The sequence below is a fragment of the Cimex lectularius genome, unplaced genomic scaffold (genome assembly GCF_000648675.2).
Source record: "Cimex lectularius strain Harlan isolate CLEC.00 unplaced genomic scaffold, Clec_2.1 scaffold48, whole genome shotgun sequence".
Lineage (NCBI taxonomy): Eukaryota > Metazoa > Arthropoda > Insecta > Hemiptera > Cimicidae > Cimex > Cimex lectularius.
This window is the reverse complement of record NW_019392708.1, coordinates 1,948,641-1,971,624: the sequence shown is the minus strand read 5'-3', so window position 1 is coordinate 1,971,624 and position 22,984 is coordinate 1,948,641. Positions and strand designations below refer to the sequence as shown.

At 32.6% G+C, this 22,984-nt stretch overlaps 1 protein-coding gene across 3 annotated transcripts in view; it reads right to left on the bottom strand.

Annotated features, from left to right (window-relative positions):
- Window positions 1–4,762: 4,762 nt before the first annotated feature.
- LOC106672944 (potassium voltage-gated channel subfamily H member 2) overlaps window positions 4,763–22,984 on the bottom strand; it is a 330,717-nt gene continuing 312,495 nt past the window's right edge. Inside the window, exons 23-32 of one of the 3 annotated variants that reach the window (XM_024226299.1) lie at window positions 17,812–17,946; window positions 14,037–14,165; window positions 13,852–13,969; window positions 13,664–13,775; window positions 13,507–13,601; window positions 13,353–13,446; window positions 13,186–13,250; window positions 9,681–9,828; window positions 9,544–9,614; window positions 4,763–5,060 (exon numbers count right to left, since the gene is read on the bottom strand). In XM_024226299.1, the coding sequence (XP_024082067.1) occupies window positions 5,048–5,060; window positions 9,544–9,614; window positions 9,681–9,828; window positions 13,186–13,250; window positions 13,353–13,446; window positions 13,507–13,601; window positions 13,664–13,775; window positions 13,852–13,969; window positions 14,037–14,165; window positions 17,812–17,946 (980 nt within the window). In that variant the 3' untranslated portion in view covers window positions 4,763–5,047. Of the gene's footprint in view, window positions 5,061–9,543; window positions 9,615–9,680; window positions 9,829–13,185; window positions 13,251–13,352; window positions 13,447–13,506; window positions 13,602–13,663; window positions 13,776–13,851; window positions 13,970–14,036; window positions 14,166–17,811; window positions 17,947–22,984 lie in introns of those variants that run through there. The other 2 variants (XM_014404794.2, XR_002910158.1) reach the window with 2 other exon arrangements.

Sequence of the window (22,984 nt, the reverse complement as noted above, 5' to 3'; positions counted from 1 at the left end):
CTTGAGTGTCCATGAACGCCTGTGAGGGTACCGGAGGAAAACTGGCACTCCCGGGCCGCGAGGAAGTACCCAAACCCCGGCATAGACATCGGGGAGGCTGTCCTATCACCTCGTGCATAATGTTTTTGTGTCTAGTTCTGCCAACTGGCGATGGTTACCGTGCTGAGCATCACGGGGGGCTCTCCTGAGCCATGCAGGTTGTGGGCGATCGGAACTTACCCGATTCGGCCGGGTGATCACCTCCAAAGGTTGGGGATTGCACTCACATGGTACAAATACAAACTTACAGACAAACCACACACAAAAATAAATAAATAACCGAGGATGAATGTTGAGCAAAAAGGATACAAGGAGTAAAACTGATTCCACATAACCCGGGCACGACCAACCCGACAACACCCCCACCCATCGCAACACCCCATTCGATATTACCTCCCCCTATTCCACTAAAGCATTTTTCTTGTAAAAACCCGGAAGATCCCTCAACCTCCCAGACCTCTACAAAGGACAGCTTGGCGAAGTGTCTGAATTGTTTACTGTACTTCCGCCAGAGAAGTATGGGAAAAGTCAGAGTCCTCTCTGGCCGATCTAAATTTCCGTCGTTTCCGAAATTGACCACCGATCGTGGGATTGTGTTGGAGGTAGCCGAAAGACTGGCGCGGCACTACGCCAAGGTGTTCAATTCCGAAGCATACTCCGATAGCTTCCAGCAAAAGAAAACCGAGGCGGGACGTAATCAAATTGAGTTCGGCGGAAGCTCCACCAGTGATGTATACAATATACCCCTGATGATGGGAGAGTTCGAGTCCACATGGGCCGCACACGGAATTCAAGACGAAGGAACTTTACAACCAGTATCAAGCCGAATTCTGTAGACATTGCTCATCGGTGGATCATGTCTGTCTTCTCGAGGGCGTGTGTTAGACCTCGATATGGCGTATGGTAAGGGATAAGGCGATACTGCGGAAATGTCACGATTTCGGTCTGAGAGGCAAATTGCCTCGTTTTCTCCGGAGTTTCCTGAAGAACCGTAGGTTCCGATTCAGGCTGGGAGCCGTGCTCTCCAGTGATCACCTGAGAACGGCATCCCTCAGGGTTCGGTGATGAGCGTTGCGCTTTTCTTAGTGGCGGTGAACGGAATATCCGAGTGATCAGAATGGAATACTCGATATTCTTCCATTGACCTTCTCGGCGAAGCCAAAGAAAATAATATTCTATTCTTAGAAAAACAAATCGTAAATATACTTTTAAATGTCAATATGTTGATCGTTTTCATAGTCGTTTAGGTTATCAGTTATTTTCAAAATTTAATATGTATTATTTAAACTAACGTGTTGATGCTAATATATTACGTAATTTATTAAGCTGTGAAGGTTAAGTTTTGGCAAATGTTACCGTTTTATATCTTTTTTTATAGCTGTTCATCGGATTAGGGACATTTGAATAACGCCAAATCAGAACTTGAAAATAAATGATTTATCATAACAAAAGATGTTAATGATTGATAAAGCAAAAAATTAATGTCATATATTTTTTGTAATATTTGTATATTATTGAGTATCATCCTTTACAGAAGTTATTCTGCTGACCTACCTATTCACCCTAATACCATCGCCTTGATTGGTGTAAAAAGTGGGAGAGAATACTGAACGAAGAAAAATGTACTCAGTGTACGTTCACACTGAAAAAACGTTCTTGCTCACCACTGCACACCACAAACAAAGAGATACCGACCTCCACTAAGGTCAAATACTTAGGTCTATACCTACAGAGCAGACTGACTTGGAAATCATCACACGAGACTTAAGAAACAACGACTCCGAAGACTTCTAGGACCAAAATCCGTCTTGACTACAACAGTAAACATGAAAACGTCTTACAAAACCTAACTGCGACCGCTGTGGACCTACGGAGTTGAACTGTGGGGTTCTGCCAAGACATCCAAAATCCAGCGCATCCAGTGAGTGCAAGCATTGTCTGGTTTCCTCGGGTGCAGCGCTCACATTAGTACTGTGACCATGTGAAACAAAACGTTTGTGGTCACATTTGTAATATGTACTAATATGTATAGGTTAAAAATAAAAGAAATGGTCTTTTATTTTTACTCTACCTATTTTAATATAAAACTGTGGTTCCAATGGTAATTTTTCGCACAAAACCTGTAGGATTTAAAGAGTTGGCGCTGGTAGACAGCTTTCTTGTTTGCTGCTGTGTCACTCTCCAAGTCAGAATTCTACAAAGAACTCGCGACAGAACAAGAAAAGGTCGCTGAGCTTAAAGAATTAATCTCTGATGAAAACATTCCCTGATATCGGTCGCACTTTGATGTGACTGACCTACTCCAGCCAACTTTCATACCTACCCGAGACTTTCCGAATGGACATTTTCAGGCAATATATGATCGCGTTCCCCTAGCATTTGACCTACAGTCAAACTAGTGGCCGTTAAGTACATCTGGCAATCACTCGAGAGTACATTTGTGGGCAAGGTTTTGCTGCATATATAATACATACAATTCCTTTAGGCAAGCACGTTAAGCCGACCTGGATTAGCTTTCTTTGTATTCAAATGTAATATCCTTTTTTTCAAACATCATTTTTGAAAGTCCTTTCCATTCTAATAAAAGTTATACTAGACACTCAAAAATTCATCGATTTTTTTCAAAACCGCTTCAAAAAAGGAGAAATTTGAAAACTTAATTGAATAAAATACAAAAATTTAATTTGTATTGATTTTGTTAAGCCTAATTTTAAATAACAACAGTCAGTTACACGAGAAATTGAAATATCGAATTCTGAAGGAAAACGTCAATATCCTAAGAACGGATCGATGAATTTTTGAGTTTCTGGTATCATTTTTTAGAACGAAGAAGACCTTCAAAAAATTCAACTTCAAAAATTTTCCTTTTCAAAAATTATCTAGTTTTCCTTTAGAACTCGATCATTTTAATTTATCATGTACCTAGTTGAAAAAAGTAGCAAATTTAAAATTTAATTTGTTTGATTTCTTTAAATTTAACTTTAAACTACAACAATCAGTTTCAGACATATGTCACTCCAGAACTAATAATCCAAACTAATAACTAATCCAAAAAATGCACATTCTTATATGGAGCCAAGTAATTGCATTACGAGTAAACATTTCATGCCGCTATGATTTCATGTTTGTTGGACATCCTGTCCCAATAGGAGCACATATCACCTGACATATTGTGGCAAATTAACAGCTCAAATTATATACTCTATAATTTGTAATCTAATCCTAGCCGATGATCTAGGTCTTTCTATCCTCGCCATTTTCAGTGTATCACCACTGACAGACCTACCCAGTGAGGATAGGTAGACCAAGGTGATCTAAATATAACATTACAGGTTCATCTACACAGGAGAAAATCTCAGGATTTATTATATAATTTATAATCAAGATAAGAGAGAGTATGATATTATGAAGATCGTTCTCAATTTTTTTCTTTTTCTTTTTTAGGCAGGTGTTTAATAATTTGTTGAAGTCGTGAGGAGCGGCCAAGAAACATCATTTTCATTTTTTTGCCGACCCTTCGACCTTTATTCGGGTCATCTTCAGGGCCCGGGTTTACAATGGTGGGGGTACAAATGTAATTCACAGGCCCTGAAGATGAACCGAATAAAGGTCGAAACGTAGGCAAAAAATGTAAAAGGTGTTTTTTTCTAAAATACCACTTTTTTGACCGCTCCTCACGGCTCCAACAAATTATTCTTCACTCAACTGGCCAATAAAAATTTATGAAGTTAACAAATTTGTTACTGCATTAAATAATCACTGTAAATATTATCATGTCCTGTCATCAACAGAAATGTTTTTCCCCATCTTGATTTTCCATTTATTCAATATTTAAGCTAGAAAAATTGAATAAAATAAAGTTAAGATAAATTTCTTGGTTCATTGATTAAAAATCAATAGAATGGGAGGGAAAGTGACAGATTATTTTACGTTTTAAATGAAATTAATCCCGTTTCTTATCGGGTTTATAACAAACGGATTAGGCTGACTGGGGAAAAAGAAAGTGGAAAACCATGTGTAAGCGCTGTACGTCTGAGAATCTGAAAATCCGAACGAATCGCAAAGTTGAATTAAATTAAAAGGCGGCGACACGGCACTAAATGCTTTTCCGGAAGGTAGAAATCCAAAAAAAAAAAAAAAAACTATAACTATGCCTCAACTCAAAAATAACAGAGCCAGGTCGAAATGGATCATAAAAATAGTGAAACTAGGCGGTCCTAATTTAAGTATGACACAGCTAAAGTGGTCAAATTCAGAACGATCATTATCAATACAAAAACCTAATATTTTTTCTAGACGTTTATATCACGGAGCAAATTATTGTCTAAATAAGAATGTTGTTAATTAATTCCAGGAGTATGGGCCATGGTTCAATTTCAAGTGGTTGTTTATATTTGAACAGGTCAATTGTTCTATTTTGACCAGCGTACTTGGAATTTTAATCTACTTCCTTTTTATTCCAATCTAGAAAGGCCGAAAATCCATCTTGCCTTTGACGTCAAAAGGGCTAGAAGGCCGCCCCGAACAGTTGAAGTACGGTTCTCTGGTCACGTACCCAGATTCGGTGGCTCTTGGAAGGCGTGCTATCTTCCATTATCTACCCAGCAGTCTAGACGTTTAGAAAAAAAAACAGCAAGGTGGCACAGATAAAACATCATAAACACTCAAATATAAAAAAAGAAAATATATTGATCAATAATAGTTCGGACATCTACGAAAACTAATGAAAGCAATTTGTTTCTGACGTTTTAAACCAGTTTAATTTAAATATCTTACGAAGGAATATACAAATTGAACCTTGGCGCTACAATAAATTTATGCAAATTTTGATCCCTGTTAAAAAAAAATCTTATCATATATTTCATTAAACGGATTGCTATTTTCCCCCCTCTTTGAAATTTAATAATGAGATTTTTATAATTAACTCTGATAAGATATTATGCTTATAATGGGAACATTTGCGTGATGTAATAATCTTGAAAGACGAGTTAAATCATGGAAGAGTCCTTTAGCACTTTGAACTGAAAACAAAAAACAAGCATATATTAAATTGGTTAATTGCTTAACGTAATTTCCTAATTAAAACTGATACTGGCAGACATCTACGATAACCCAAAGGCTATCTTTATGTCAAATTAAAATCGTCTATAATATTTCAACAGTAAAAGCTTGATTTAGAGAAAATCGGTTAAATCGGTTCGAAAATTCTCCGTGATTTATTAGCACCTGTCAATTCAATAGAACCAACAATAAAAAATGCATTAAACCTAACTGTTTTTAACAGATGCTTGAGCAATTATTACAAAAATGTATATAATGAGAGATACAGTATTTTGTTATCATCAAGGATATCATTGTAACATAATTTATTACCATTATGACTTTTAAAAAAAGAACACCATTATTAATACTGTTTGTGTCAACTTTTGTGTTTAATTAAAGAATTATTGTTGAAGTTAATTATGCGACCACTATTACGCAAGCAATAAAGAGAGGGAGAAAGAGAATGAGTGAGTGAATGAGAAAGAGAGAGAGAGAGAGTGAGTGAGAGACCGAGAGAGAGAGAGAGAGAGAGAGAGATAATGAGTGAGTGAATGAGAGAGAGAGAGAGAGTATGTGAGAGTGAGAGAGAATGTGTGAGAGAATGAGATAAAGTGAGAGAGAATGAGTGACTGAATGAGAGAAAGAGAGAGAGAGAGAGAGAGAGAGAGAGTGAGAGAGAGAGAGAGAGAGTGAGTGAGTGAGAGAGAGAATGAGTGACTGAATGAGAGAGAGNAGAGAGAGAGAGAGAGAGAGAGAGAGAGAGAGAGAGAGAGAGAGAGAGAGAAAGAGAATGAATGAGTGATGAGAGAGAGAGAGAATGAGTGAATGAGAGAGAGAGAAAGGGTGACAAATATATGATAGAACAGAGAGATTTTTCAGATATGAATTGCATTTGAACTTTTCTGATGAAAAATTTTAGGCAAATCATGTATTTTGTATGAATAGTGTATATCAATATATAAATAGTATAAATCCTCTCACTATGAACTGATAATTTCCTTCTTTTTTTTTTTTTAATACAATTTTTACTATGCATATTTTTATCAAGGGCAGTGGTAATTGACTTTGTATGTGACGCAACGACACAGATATGGTTTCTTTGGACTTAGGTAATAATACTGTGTTTAGAGGACATAACATCAACATTTTAAAAAATCCTTCTAAACGTTAAAATAAAAAAAAAATTAACCTTCATTAATTTATTTAGTAAATGGAAAAAGAATGGAAATATTTGAAAATGTTTGAAAACAGCGGTTGAGATTTGATTTAAATTAATCTAATATGGGATAAATACGAGTAAAATTACATCTACAGTTAAATGAACTGGTATTATATTAGAAAAACCCTGTGATTACTCTACATTCTGGCAAAACCTCACCAGTTCACTCAAACCTGATGCTTCTTAATGCATTGATTATAATGGGATTATGTGGGGAAATTCATCAAATGCATTTATCTGCATCAAGTACCCAAACAAATTGTTGCTGCGTCTTAGAATATTTTTGAAATTACAACCAATTATTATTAGTTTCATTTGGTAATGTTTAATGTGTATAATGGAGCATGCACACGACAGTGTATCATGCATAAATTACCTCACTAATATTTTAGAATGCCACCAAAGGAATATTTCAAAAACAAGCCACTATGAATAGATGCTCACTCTTACAGCATGGATTTGTTTTTTAAAGGATTCACAACAGCAGTGCATATCAACCCTGAGGGTGCTGGTGTTTAAAAAAAAAGCCCATTTGTAAGTATGTTGTAAGTTCAAATGCAGGGCTGCTGGATTCAAACCCAGGCCCTTTACCTTACAGTGATGAGCTTTATGTCAACACATAAACCATTATGGCCACTGACGCCCCACTTTTATTTTGTTATTGTTGTATTTATCGTATTTTATCAGCCTAATGTCAATCATAATCAGATAATTTTTAAGTCAAGTGTTTGTGAAAAATATTATGGAAATCGTAAATTGATAAAACTGATCAATCATTTGTTATACATATATTATGATTTGAAATGGAGTCATTACTGGTCTTTTTCGTCTGCCCATTCTTAATGGGTTGGTCTGTCATGTGTCATTCATCAAATGCATTTGACAGATCAAACAAGCATTGATAGACAAACCAAAATTTCAAATTTCGATCAAATTTCAGTTTCATCACCTCACTGATAACATGGATAAATCTAAAAATATTTATTTCCACGTACTGTTGTTTAGTATTAATTTTGCTCTAGATGTCATGATATTAGTCATACAATTTAAATCCATTAGGTGTGGATTGAGGAGAAAAATTAAAAGCAATAACTTTTTAAAATTTTGGCTCTTCTTATGTGTAATAAAATTAAATAAATTACATAATTAGAAAAATTAATATTTACAAGCTTTTAACAATGCTAATATGATTTTCAATACAATATTTATAGTCTTATAGCATTGCCTTAGAAATGGACATTGTAAAATGCAACTACCTTTTTATGAATTATTTTACAAACTGAATTTATATACAAGACCCTGCATTGAATTAATGTCACAATTTGTGCCATCTTATAGAAGGGCAAAATTAAAATAAAAAGTCAAATAGATGTTGAAATTAAATCAAATATAAATCTGCCTAAAAGCACCATATTTAAAAATATTGATCATTAATTACAAAACTTTCCAATATATATGATTCTTGGTCCGTCTTATCTCCAACAAATATAAACATGGTAATTGTTATGTGATCAAAGTTATAATATAGACTATTTAAGAAAATAGACGACTGCCCAAGTCTTTAAGATAAGACAGCATATCATTAGTAATGCAAAAAGCACCAATTTTAAATACTTAGTTCATTTACTGACCAGGTAGCATTTGGCAATTGCTTTTCAATATATGTAATTGGGAGAATTTTTATATTTATATATACATATAAATATGAATAGTTTTCTCAAAATGTATAGAGCTTTAATTCTTTACATTTGTAGATAAAAATCAATATGTTTAAATTCATAATTGATTTTGTTTTCATATATTTATATTAAAACATCCAATTTAATTTTTGCTACAATACAATATGAGCAGCATTTTTTTAATGCTAGATGTGTATCAATGAAAGAAATTGCATATATATCAAAAAGGCATTATTTGTATGAAAAATAATTATTTCTAGATAAAAGTTAACACAGACATGAAGAAGCTTTCTTCATTGTTATTTGTACTTAAAGAAATGAGCATGCTATATTTCCATATTCAATCAAATAACAACGTTGCTTTTATAATGATTTTTATACACACCATTTTGCCTGTTTTCTATGTCTATTAAGCAAGAAACTTTTTTGTTGCTTTTATTCATATCTACATTATTGTATTTCACTTGTTGAAATGCATCAGATTTGCTTGTGAATACAAAATGGTTGTGGTTAATGATGTATGTTATAAATTATTGATGAATGATGATTATTATTAAAAAAATATTTTATTCATTTTATATCCAAAGGGTCCAGGAGTGGAAGGAGATTCGCATTGCCTTTAGTGTTGGAAACAAAAATAACATTGAAGAATGATATACATTACTTACAAATTTGACAAACTTATTTTTCTAAGAATGTTAACAATAATATATTTATATATATTTTTTTACAAAAAGATTTTGAAATATAATATTACAACAATAAATTTATACAACACCACTATTGCTTTTGATTTATTGTAAACCATTATTATAAAATAAGAAAGACAATAATTGATTATGTTCAAATGTACAAAAAGATATTTGAGGCAAAAAAATATCACACCCTACTTGATGTGAATTTCTATTGGGATGCTATATCTAGATTGCTTTCGCTAACAATAAGTCACAAAATATGTTTTCTCTCCTTTATAAAACATTTATACAATCTTGTAAAATTTTTAACCTCAAAATAATATATTTTATTTTATTTTTATATACTGTAAATATGAAGAACACAAAAATGGATAATTTGAATTTTAATTTTTTACCTTATTTAATTTAATTTGTTTTCAACTCACCCCTAGACATTAAAATGAGGCATAATTGTACAAATGGTTGGATAATTAATTACTATTTATCAATTCACAAAGTGCATGCACTCAGTGCATATTTTATTTGATAAAGTACAAGATAAAATTTGCTAGAATTACTTAATTAAAAAAAAAAATTATAAGAGGCACTGCATATTTTCCTAACATTATACAACCCCCTAATTAGCTGCACTCCAAGCCAATATCAACAATTTGGTTTTGCAATGGCATTATCACAATAAAATTAAACTATACGCATTGTAAACCTAACTTGAAAGGCATCATATTATAAATAATATTTTATAAAAATGAACGAAATTCATTTCTGTAGAATTGATCAACACATTTGTTAACCATAATTATAATACTACTAGGTAACAGAGCAAGGAACTAATAAATATGTGAGATCATAAAAATTAATTGGGCTTAACTATACTTGTGATGACTTTGAATCAGGTTGGTTGTCAGACAAACTGGAGTGAGAAGATACTAATGCAGACTCCTGGACACAATTAAATTTTAAAAAATTTAATAAATATAACTTATAATTGTATTTTATCAAACCTACCATTTCTTGGAGGGAATCAAGTCTTGCAATGGGTGCTTGTAGAGGTGGAGGATCAACTTCTTCACTGCTTGTGACACAACGAGTTGGTAATAACTGCCTCCTTCTTCCAAGATCACTTAATCCTCTCCAAGTATCGTTGCTACCATCACTGAAAGAATAAAAATTAAATTATTATTGCACATTTTAATTGATAAATATATCATGCCATGCTGATTAATGTTGATTTTAATAAATAAAATATTTATGATAATTATTGCAATTTTAATTAAGCTGGACTTTATTTGATTTCTCAACATTGCACATAATAAATCACTGCTTTTAGATAATTAAATTATAGGTTATGATTACCTCATTGGTAATTAAAAAAATTAATGCCCTAGAAGTAATACAGAATCACTACAACTAATTGGCTTATATTAATAGTAAAATTATCTAATCTTTTTAATTTTATTTAATATTTGGATTTTAATATTGTTTAATTGTAGTTAATAAGTTCGTCTACCATAAAATGCATTACAAAACATGATTAAATGAAAGTGGCAATGTCCGTGGGCTGAATTAGCAAAAAGTTCTAAGAATCTAGAGCACAGTCGATGGTCCACAGAGGATCTGACTTGTAGAAGAAGGGTCATCCTCACCTGAATAAGGCTAGGCCATGTGTTGTTGATTCAGACACTTACTTTGGGGCTAAAGCATACGTATGTGTCCAGCATGTAGAGAAAGGATGCTTAATGTGTCAACTTAATTGAAGGGTGCCATTCCTTGGTACCAAACAGAGAGCACAAAGTAATACCACCTGTTATGAGATTTTGGTTTGAGTACTGCATCATGTGCCTGTGTCCCCCTAGTGTGTGATGAGAGTGAATGTATTTATTGGTTGAATATGTAGTGGGAGATAGCAATGGCCATTAGCCCTCAATTAGGTTAGTTATAAGTTAGGTTTAAACGGTGATGGAGGGTAGAGTACTCCACAGCCCTGAGTGAATTATATGTAAATCAAGAAGAACTTTTCTCCAAGTCAGCCTAATCCGGTTGTTATAAACTGGATAAGAAATGGGATTAATTTAATTTAAAACATTATATAACATAATGTCACTTTTCCTCCCATTTTATTGTTTTTTGATCAATGAATGAAGAAATGACAGAACATGATAACAAGATACATTGATTGCTCAGTGCAGTAACAAATTTGTTCACGTATTACTTTTTTTATTGGGCAGTTGAGTGATAGAGAGCAATCTTTATATCATACTTTCTTATCTTGTTTAAGAATTATACAGTAAGCGTGAGATTTTCTTCTGTGGTTCTGGGAGATGAACCAGAATGGTACCAATCTTAGACAACCTATCCTCAGTGGGTTGTTCTGTCAGTGATACACTGAAGACGGTGAAATGCTGAAACGCGTCTGACAGACCAACCCAGCAAGGATGGACAGACCAAGATCATCGGCAAAGATTAAATTGCTTGCAACAAATTGTTTATATAATTTGAGGTGTTAGTTGCCTTCTGGTGACATAACATGACACTGGCTGCGCTTGTATTGGGTCAGGATGTCCCCAAATATAAAATCATAGCAGTATGAAATGTGTCATGTATAGTTGAAGGGTGCCTTCATAGCATGTAGGAATGCCACCCGTTATGAGAATCGTGTTTGAGCATGGCAGTGAGTAGCAGGGTCCTCGTTTCCTGGAGGAAACAGGGTTATGCTCTACTGATATCGTTGGGTCCCTAGGGTGTGTTGAGAGTGAATGTATTTATTGGCATAAATGTGTAGTGTGAGAGAGAGCCCATTGTGGAATATTGAGTACCCATCGACCCTCAAATAAGTTAGTTATACAGGGTGGGCCCCAACAAAAAAAAGACACTTTGAGGATTTATAGGAAATTACATGCTGAACAAAAAAGTTATAGGAAATTAAATTTGATGTAAAATGGTTCACTATGAGCTACAATGGCTCATAAATGTTCTTGCTTCATTTCACCTGTCTTCCTTCTTTCAAGGGATTTACTAATAAGTAAAAACATTGAAAATTGGGCAAAAATTGTAGATTCATGGCCTATGAGATGGCATTGGTCTCATTTTATGTAGAATTTAATTTCCTGCAATTCTTATTTCAAAGTTGGGTGAGGTGATTAGTGACCGTTAGTCGATAATTATTCAAAAAACGTGAGATGCTGTCTGGTGTGATGTAGGTTTTAGAAAAACATTTTCTTTATCATGCCAACGTTTCGATCTTTATTGAGATCATCCTCAGGGCCTGGGATTTACAAACATTGTTTACATTTAACAAATACATGTAGGATGTGAAAAAATGAATTTATACAATATTTGATTGAATATAAAAAATATATTTTACATGGTATAAATTCACTTTTCTCTACATCCTACATGTATTTGTTAAATGTAAACAATGTTTGTAAACCCCAGGCTCTGAAGATGATCTCAATAAAGATCAAAATGTTGGCACGATAAAGAAAATGTTTTTTTGAAACCTACATCTCACGATTGCTGAACAATTATTTCAAAGTGTTAACACTGGAAAAAAAAATTAAAAAAGTGTATTTTTTCTCTCAAAAAAATTAAGATGTAAACGCATTCTACTCAAAATTTAATACTTGAATAGGTTTTTTCGATACATATTTTGACACATGGAGCATTTGGGAGTACTTCTTGAAAATAGCTAAAAACCCAGTTTTTAGATGTTTTTGCATTTACTCATATAAGCTTTGTTGAGGAACTATGTTTATAGGAACTTTTTTTCCATGTGAAATTTCCTATAAACTCAATCTATCTTTGTTTTGTTTGGGCCCACCCTGTACAAAGGGTGTTGGAAGAATATCAAGTATTATTCCTAACTAAGTGAATGATAAGTAAATAGAAAGAATTTAAGACTGAGTGAGAGTGGGAATGGGTTTGGATTGAGGAACGGGGGGGGGGACTGAAATGACCTAGCTATTTACAACCGAGGTCCGACTCCGGACTGCCAACAGCAGGGGTAGGTGATTCTCAAGGCCATCCAGTCACTCATTGTAAATTACACAAAAGTTTGAATTGCCTGCGGGCTGTAAGAAGTAATAGGCTCAACTCTGGGTTTACATAAACAAAGTAAATATGTGTGCAGATTTCAGCTTGTATAAATTAGTGTTTATCCACCATTTAATTTAATTCAAAACATGTATGCTATTGTTATAACAAAATAAGCATACATGAAGTTCGTCCTGTCGTCTGAGGATGATGAACTTGTAATTTGATCCTTATTTATCATCGTGGTTTGCCTATCCTGGCTTGTTGATCAGAACAAACCGACCAAGATGATTGGTAAGGATCAAATTGCATATGAATTGTTAATTATTTATGTTCAACTCACAACTTGAAAAATGTATAAAATGATATAAAGTAATAAAACCTATAATAAATTTGCAAGTGATTTTATTGTGAAATTAAACTTGATCAATGCAAACTAAAATTTATCAAAAAGTGACATAAAGATGAAATAGTAACAAACCTCCTATCTGTATAAGTAGGTGATATGATAGCTTCATCATTATGTCTTTGCTGAAAGATCTGGGGCTGGAAACATTATCATGAGTGTTGTTAATATATATTGAATTGACTTGATATATAACAATCAATATTATGAATTTAACATTAATAATATTTGATGCAACATACATGAGATAAGTCCACAGGCTGAGACTGACTTCTTCGAGGTACAATGATACCAGGTTGTAGTGTCGGATAGGGTAGTCGAGCAATGTCTTGGTTTCTGAAAAAATATTCCAAACATTTTGTAAATAGAATTGATTTTGTTATATTTATTATTTACCTTGTTTGAGCTTGTGGTACTGAATCATTCTGGGGAACACTTGAACTTCGTCTTACAGGTGAAGGTCGCGGTTTGGACTCGGTCCAAGGCTGCTGCTGCAAGATAACAAATTGCAATTAGACCTAATAAATTTAACACTTTTAATAGAATGTTCTACCTCTTTTTGTTCTATCAGTGGTTCTCCACTTTTTCCACTTCCCTGATGTCTCAGAATGGAGAGAATGAGCCTAACATCACTTGAAACTGAATTTTCTAGTGCATCTAATTGTCTGAAATAGCCAAGTTTTCAAAATATAATGAATATATTTTTTTTTAATTCAGGAATTATATTAAAAAAATAAATACCTGCTTATCTTATCTATCCTAAAATGAATATCACTATCCACACGAGCCTTTGAAATCCCACAGTGCGAACATTTATGTTCAATGTGGGTTGAGGGGTATGTTATCACAGAAGTAGGCCCTGCAATAAAGTCTTAGTGATAAATATACTAAATTAATTAAAACGAGACACCAATTGTAAGGCGAACCTTGTTGATGGGCTTTGAGGAGGGCATTGGAATGTAAGGGACTGGCTGAACCAGGTGTTGTATAATGTGAGGTACTGCTCAGATGGCACTCATCCAGAGTTTCAGTCCCTGTAGGTAATCCTTCTGAAACTATTAAAGTTTCTTTTAAAATTCAGTAAAAATGTTTGTCCAAAATTGAGGATTTAATTTTGTATTCCCCCGAAATGATTTTGAAATTTAACGTACCTTTTTGATGAGTACTAAATTTAAAAATAAATAAATAAATAAAAAAGATCAAAGAAATTTTTATTGTTTAATGATAACATACAACATGAAAATAGCAAACTTTGGGCATTCAAATTTTTCAATTTTATACTTGTTGTAACTGACACATGAATTGCGCTGATTATTACTTCTATAGTAATTTTTTCTCTAGACTTAGTAAAACTTACGTTCATATCTTTATTTATTTATTTTTGTTTTATTTATTTTTTAAACAAGAGCATTTCAGCAATGAGAGTTGTACGAACCCTTAAGGTGCCAGTGATTTAAAGAAAAAAATATTATAAATATTTATTATATATATTAAAAATATTTAAATATAATTATTGTTATTTTTTTGTAACGAGGGTTCGTGACAGCAGAGATTATATCAACCCTCGGGGTGCCAGTGTTTTTGAAAAAAATCTCATTTTTAAGCATGTCAGGTTCAAATGCAGAGCTGTTGGATTCAAACATGGGACTTTTACCTTCCAGAGATGAGCGCCATGTCAATGCCTAAATTTGTGGCCACCGATGCCCTTCATTTATATCTTTAAATAATTACAACTATGTCTATTATGTTACTAAATACATATATAGATAAATACATATAATTTTCTGCACCGATTTACACTTTTATTTCTTGATCAGAATTTTACTTGAGGAAAATTGTGTTAGACATCAGGGGGCTATTTTGCAAACAGATACATATTGGGCTGGTGCAAGAGTAATGCAGATTTTGAAAAAGAAGTCAAAATTTTTTTAAATTTTTATAAAACAAAGAAACTATATTCAAAATGTGTGGTGATTAGTGACCATCAGTCAATGATTATTCAGAAATTGTGAGATGCGGTCTGGTGTGATGTAGGTTTCAGAAAAACATTTTCTTTATCATTCTAACGTTTCAATCTTTATTGAGTAGAAATACTTTGATCGAACATAACAATTTTTTTTCATTGTATAAATTCACTTTTTTCCACATCCTACATGTATTTATTAAATTTAAACAATGTTTGTAAATCCCAGGCCCTGAAGATGATCTCAATAAAAATTGAAACGTTGGCATGACAAAGAAAATGTTTTTCTGAAACCTACATCACACCAGACCGCATCTCACAATTTCTGAATAATCATTTATTCAAAATATGTTCCATCACTAACTATACATCTTTGCCAATAAGAATTAAATGCTTTTATTCTGCTGTTATAAAAATCTTTATTTTGACACACAATAATGTCTTGGAAAGCGATTTTGGCTTACCGCGTTCTCTAAAAATTTTATCCTTAAACAATGATCAAAATGCCTAAAATAGTGAACGTGTGTAGGCGAGAGGTTGGGTGAATGTGGAGGGTGTTTAAGGTTTCATGTCCTAATCTTTAAGGTTCTGCAGGGTTGGAGAAAGAACGGCCTCTAACTGTTTACCAATGATGGTCAAATACGTTGGAGTTTCCATTGGCATTTTATCAATTTCTTGGCAATATTTTTCTGCAGAGACAGTTTCACCACAATTCAGGAAATTATAGTGAACAGCCCCAGCAGTACACCATCAAACAGTCACAATAACTGCAGATTTGGTTTCAGGGAGTGCTTTGGTGCTTCATCCTTGTCCACCCACTGACCTGTATTCCTCCTGTTATCATACAGAATCCATTTCTCATCATATGTGATGATTTGATTGAGAAATGATCATTTTGGTGGCGCAACAGAAAAGATATGCAAATTTCAAAGCGTTGATTTCTTTGGGTGCAGTAATTAATTGTTGAGCTTCTTTACTTTACCAATTTGCTCCAGATGGAACAACGTGGTCAACTCTAAGCTCTTCTGCAATTTCTCGTGTTTTCTTATGTGAATTTTCTTCAACTGATGATTTGAGATGGTCTTTGTCCACAACGGAAGGCCTACCGCGGCCTTCTCTTCTTCGAGATCGAAATCTCTGAAACCATCGCTGAATCATGCATTTGCAAATTGCTTCCCTCCAAACTTTCTTGATGTTTTGCTCAGTTTGGGTTGCACTTTATCCATGTTTAAATTCGTACAAATAAATTTTACAAAAATCTAGTTTGGACATATTTAATTTTTTCAAATCTCTCTTATAAAATTCAACATAAACTAAATTGTTTTGTATAAAAGATAATAGTTAAAAGCATTTATTATAATCCATAATTCAAATTGGAGGATTTAACTTTGTTTACATGTCAAGCACCTGCGAAAATAAGACAAATTTTCAAAATCTGCATTCATTTCGCACCAACCCAATATATCTCTATTTATATCGCACGGCGGAACAGTTATACACTTGCGCATGAATGCCAGGTCGTGTGGGTTTAGTCTATGAAAGGCTGAATTTTTTTTGTAATGTGTATTTCAACTACGAGGTTAAACACCTCGGGGTGCAGATGATTTGGAAAAAAAATCCCATTTGAACGTATGCCGGGTTCGAATGCAGGGCTGTAGGATTTGAACCCGGGACCTTTACCTTTGTGATGAGCGCCGTGTTTTATGCCTAAGCCGTTCCAGCGACCGACATCCCTAATATATATCTTTAAATAATAATAACTACGTGCTAACCCTGAATTTTAGTCTAATGTGAGTAATTTTAAGTAAAGCATGTTTTAATGTTAATCATATGTATATTGTTCATTGTATATTGAATTTATCTGTATATTGATGTAATACACTGAAATATTTAGTGTTGGAAGAAGACTTGTTTAACTCTACATTTAATCTGAACAACACAACTAGATTAAAAAAAGTTTTTCTTCTACACCGCAAGAACTGTGATTTAATGACATGCTTATCTATGACCAAAAATATGAAACTTATCGAGTTCTACTTTGTTCTAAATTTTTCATCTACATTATGCCTATAATTGTAAATATGAGTTAAAGCTATAATTTTCAAAACATTCCAATAAAAGTACATTGTCCAATAAATAAGTAAAACCTTATAATGAAAATATGAAGATATTATATTCTATGACATTGGGTCTTGCTCAATTTGAAAGTATAAAAAATTTAATGGTGAGAGAAAGATGAGTATAATATAATTACTGTAAAAAATAAATGCTTTAATTTTTCTCAAATCTGTATTTGTTGTGCAATTTGTTCAGAGGCTTTTTGCTTCTTGATCAAATTTTATATTAAAATTTCTTGTTGAAGATGATCATTTTATTATTTAAAAAAATAAAGTTAAAAGTTTTCTTCCAATTCTATATAGAAATCATTGATTTAACTGAAAGGTACCAAGTTCACCATGCCCAAACATTTAAATGATCAATTAATAATTATTTTAGTTCAAGGGAGGGATTCCCCATCAAAGCCCATTTTACATTTAATTATTTATGTATCATAATTTAATTTTTTTCTATCCAGAAAACATCTTATTTATCGGACTTAAGTTGATTTTTAAATAATTTTTCTAATGTGAGAATTAGAAAGTTAGTTTTGCTTGAAATATTAAAAATAATTAAAAACTATCTTCCAACTTAAAGTTGAAAGTTATAATTCTAACTATTTTTTAATGTTCTATACTTACTTGGAGCTTGGTGGTCAAGAAGAGGTTGTGTTTCTCTTGAAGAGTCTGAAGTAGTAGCCGAAGCAACCCTGATATCTTGACGTCTCACATTTTGTGAGCTTGCCGAATGTTTCATTCTTGTATCTGCTGATCGCCCTACACCCAACCATCAAAAAGCTTATAGGTGATCTACATTCATGTATGCATTCAAACTAGAATATACTTCAATGACTAATTTTAAATCTAAGCAACAACAATTTGGACAATCCATATAGAACGGCACAGGCATTCCTTTTGGTGAAACAACACTTAGAGCCTTAAACTTTAAATTTGCTTGTAAATACTACTGCAAATTACACACATATATAAACATTTATTGCCTAGCTGTTTCTACTGCAAAATTAAGTAACAAAAATAATTTTTAATAAATCATACATAACTTTTCTCATTATTATGTTAAATAATTTTGAATGTTGGCCCAGCTTATGTTCTTTGTCAAATATAAAAGTCTGCATTTATGCATAAAAGCAATTTTGTTGCTGCTACAAATAAATAAAACTACCAACACAAATTATAATGTATTAAGTAGAAAGAGAAAGTTGGTATTTTTTGCATTTGAATAATTGCTAATTAATAGAAAATAATTTAATTTTTTGCAATATCTTAGGTTATCACACCATAGCTTGTTTGACATTGACATCTATTCTAAGCCTATTAGATAGTTATAAAATAATTGACATCAATTGGAATTAAAAACCTTATTTGGTTTGTGGGCTATTAGGGTTAAAATTTATCTATTGAGGTGTATAATTTTTAAAAGGTACTTTACAAAATTTTTCACTCATCTCACTAGCATTCAAACTAATATTATACGAACTGCATTTGGTTAAACTTGAACAAAACTTTAATGAAAACTACGAGAAAACGTGGATGTGTAGTCCACATGCCTAATACATATATCACATATCTAGCCACAGGGACCAAATAGGTAAGTTAATTGATTCTGAAAACAAAATAATTTAGTTTTCCCACTGAGAAAAGTAATATCTTTTTATGGGTGAAGTAACTGTCAACCAAAACCAGAGTGCATATTTGGTTTATGCATTTTTGGAGATCAAATTTTTGGAAATTTCAGTCAATTCTTTTTATCCAATTTTTCACAACAGTTGATGAACTGTTTTTGGCAAATCGACTTGCCTAAAAATGAAAAGAACTCACCTACATTTAAATTTAATAAGATAATTTAATACGTTGACAGTAATAGTCAAGTTGACTTCCCTAAATCCATCCTATTTTTGTGTAATTTTTAGCCTCTTTGCCACAAATCTTGCTGACATTTTTATTAACTTCAGTGTACCAATTTAAAGACCAACTCTGAGTTTCTCTTTTCTGATCTTGTATTGGATTATATATGTGTCCTCTTTGACACAGAGGGTTGCTTACATTTATAATAAATTCATATTGCACTAATGACGATTCTTTTGAGTTGTTGGGGTCACATTACACAGAAACCCTTTGGTCACTGCAATCTAATGACATAATCTTACCTCTGCAGTTTCTCACATGGAGTACAACAGTGACCATGCCATAATAGAAAAAAATCACAAGGTTGAAAATAAATCCTCTAGATAGTCTAGATGATTGGTTGCAATTAGTAAGAACTTCAAGATCTAAAAACCTTGTAAAAATAAAAAAATAAATAACTTATTTGATTTTGCATTGCCCAGTGAACAAATCAATCAGAGAATTACAACAAATTACAGAGAATGTTTTGTGAATGCCAATTCAATTGCTCTGTTATACAAAAGATGAGCCAAAACTATTTTTTAAAACTAATTTAGAAGCAAATGAAGAATTTAATACTGTTAATTTCCATATCCGAGGCTAAATTAACAGTTTGCTTTGAAATTAGATGGCCCATAAATGAGGCTATAAAGAAAGACTATATGGATAACATATTTCCTTATATAAGCATGGTTCAAAGCGATCTACTGAATTTGAAGTTTTGAACCAGGAAGATCGAACTTTCAAACTTTAGCTCCAACTACAGTGACTCAACCGTCAATTCTCTAGAGGAATCATCAAGCTTCAATGCAGTGGATTTAGGAGTGAATCACTCTCTCGATCAACTACGATCATCCTTTCAATGGTTCTTTTTAGAACATCAATGTTCAACAGTCCAGAGAGATGCAAACGACTACTACTGTAAAAATTAAAATCCAATTTTGAACAAAGGCACAATTGCAGGGTTCAATTTCTTGGGTTCATATAGAGAGCGCGTAGGAATGCCATCCAATATGAGAATTGTGCTTATGACAGCATGTATCTGGTTCCTCTGTTCTGATTCTTGGAGAAAACAGGATTGTTTTATTATAAAGTAATGCCTGTCATACAGGAGGACTTAGTAGTATCCAACTACTCGTGGAGAGGGTTCAAACCACTTGAAAATACTTTTTTCATACTATCCTCAATTAATGTACCAAGATTTGAACCGAGAACTGCTATCATGGCAAACACAATTTGTAAACCTTGGTGGGGGGCATCGGTGGCGATAACGGTTTAGGCGTTGACATGGCGCTCATCACTGTAAGGTAAAGGTCCCGCGTTCGAATCCAGTGGCTCTGCATTCAAACCCGACATACTTACAAATGGGATTTTTTTCAAAAACACTGGCACCCTGAGGGTTTATATGACCTCTGCTGTTGCGAACCCTCATTAAAAAAAAACCTTGGTGGGACTTCAGTGGCTAACAGCTAGGTCATTTCAGCCCCAACCAAGCCTCAGGTTCCAAGACCATTCACACTCTCAGTCACTCTAAAATACATTCTTTCTTATTTACATACCATTCATTCAGTTATGATGGCATGGTACTCCATATTCCTCTATCACCTATATAATAACTTAATTGAGGGTCTTTGGGGTATTCAATACCAATGGCCCTCTTACACCACACATTCATACCAAACAACTCTCAACATATGTTAGGGACATAAAACTATTTACTAAAATTTAAACTAAAAAACTAATTTACTAAACATTTTAAACTAACTACCGTTAGTACTTATACAATAAAACAATTGGACGACAGTGACCAAGAGCCTCCAACTCATATTTGCCATGACAGCAATTCTGGGCTCAAATCCTGCCATATTAATTGAGGATAGTATGAAAGAAGTTGTCACAGGACAGATTAGACCAAGGTCTGTCCATGGATTGCCAAACTCGGGAGGGGGGCTGCCAGTGATTTATTGTAAATTACAGAAAAAGCTGGAATTACCAATGGGCTGTGAGAAATGAAAGGTTCAGGTCTGTATGTGTGCACATATGTGTGCAGAATTGAGCTTATGTAAATCATCAAATAGTTCTCCTATAAAGCAGGCATTCTCGGCTTACCTACTTCTTCCCTGAGGCTATAGATAAAATCAACCCCCCCACACACACAATTATATACTTAAAAAAACAACAGACACTCATATTTTGATGTTTACTTCAAACTATATGTACTTTTATCATTATTTTAATGATAACATATTTATTTGAACATAAACCAAATTAAAAGAGAACAGAAATTAAAGAGTTTTAGTAAAAATAAATTATGATGGTTTGAAAGAAAATCTATCAAAAACTGGAAAATCATGTAGTTAAAATGGTTTAAAATTTACCTAACAATTTATTACTGGTGGGTTTGCTCTAAATAACATTTATTGTTAAGAATGATAACAGGGAATAAACTGTTAATTAAATTTTATTACTAAATAGTTTTCCGGGGTTTTGGTTAATTTCATTTCAAACCACCATAAATGAATATTTTTTAATTAAAACTCATGAACTTCTGATCTCATTTAGTTTGGTTATAATAAAATCTGTATGTTCTAATTAATATAATGATAATTTGTTTTGTCTTTGAGTGTAAATTTATATAAATATCAGGTTATACATTTAAAAATATTGTTTTTGAAATGACATATTTCATATCATCTGAGTAAAATATTTCAAAATGCTGAAAAGTAATACAAATTCTTTCAAAATTGACTTCACATTGATTTCATAATACAATTTTTGAAGGGTAATGCTTGGAATAATTTATACAATAAGGAATTTTCTTTTCTTTGTGCACACGTTTTGTTACATACAATCATAAATGATCAATGTTAATTGGTTTAAAAAAGTAAAAATAGTTATTTACTAATTTAGTTTTTTTTTGGGGGGGGGGACTTGTTTTAACAAACTTTTTTGTTAGAGTTGATGATGGGTTTCGGTCTGCAAGCCCGTGAACTTATGCTGAACCGGCACAGGGTCACTTACTGGGTCTGTCTCCAGTCGCAGGTATTTTGAGTTTCAGTGAGGAAAAGTTCTCCAGAGCTCCTCACTGAAGATAACGTGATATCGAAATGCATTTGAATAACTCAAAAAACTTGCAAGTGGAGACAGACCCAATGAGTGACCCTGTGCTAGTAAAAACTTTGTTATGTAATAAATGTTCTAAGATGCAAAAATACATTTTTAAGTTTTAATATATCAATTTGTTTTAATTTTTTAATTGAAAAACCTTCTAAGGTGGTATATGTTTTTATAAATTTTTTAAAAATTTGTATGATGAATTTAAAAGCAGACTGGTCTTTCATTTCCAAGAATACAAGCAAAACTTTTATGCATATCCAATAGTTAATTTAATTTTATTTTGTTATCTATTTTCCCAGACTTTTACTTCTTAAACCAATCAAATGAGTAAACAGAGTAATCAGAAGAAGAAACGATTAAACATTTGTTAAATGTTTTCTCAAAACTGTTTTTTTATCCTTCTTCAGTAGATAGAATACTGGAACCCTTTCAACCAATGACTAAGAATAGATAAATGTTTAAAACAATAAATAAAATTAAAATAAATAAAATAAAATCAATCACAGAATGAGAAAATTGAATTAACATTAAAAAAAATTTAACAACATTAAGGACATTATAGAGAAATTTTTATTTATTGTTTTTAGAAGTAAAATTTTGTGATTTCACAGTCTCAATTTATTACCCAAATTTAATGTGATAAGTAAATTAATTATGTGTAAAAACATAATAAAAACACTAATTACAACGTTACAAACTTTATAATCAGTTAATCACAGTTACTCTTGTGGTTTTTAATGTAAACATCTTATTTATATTCTACAATTTCGACTCACTGTAACATTTAAAAGTA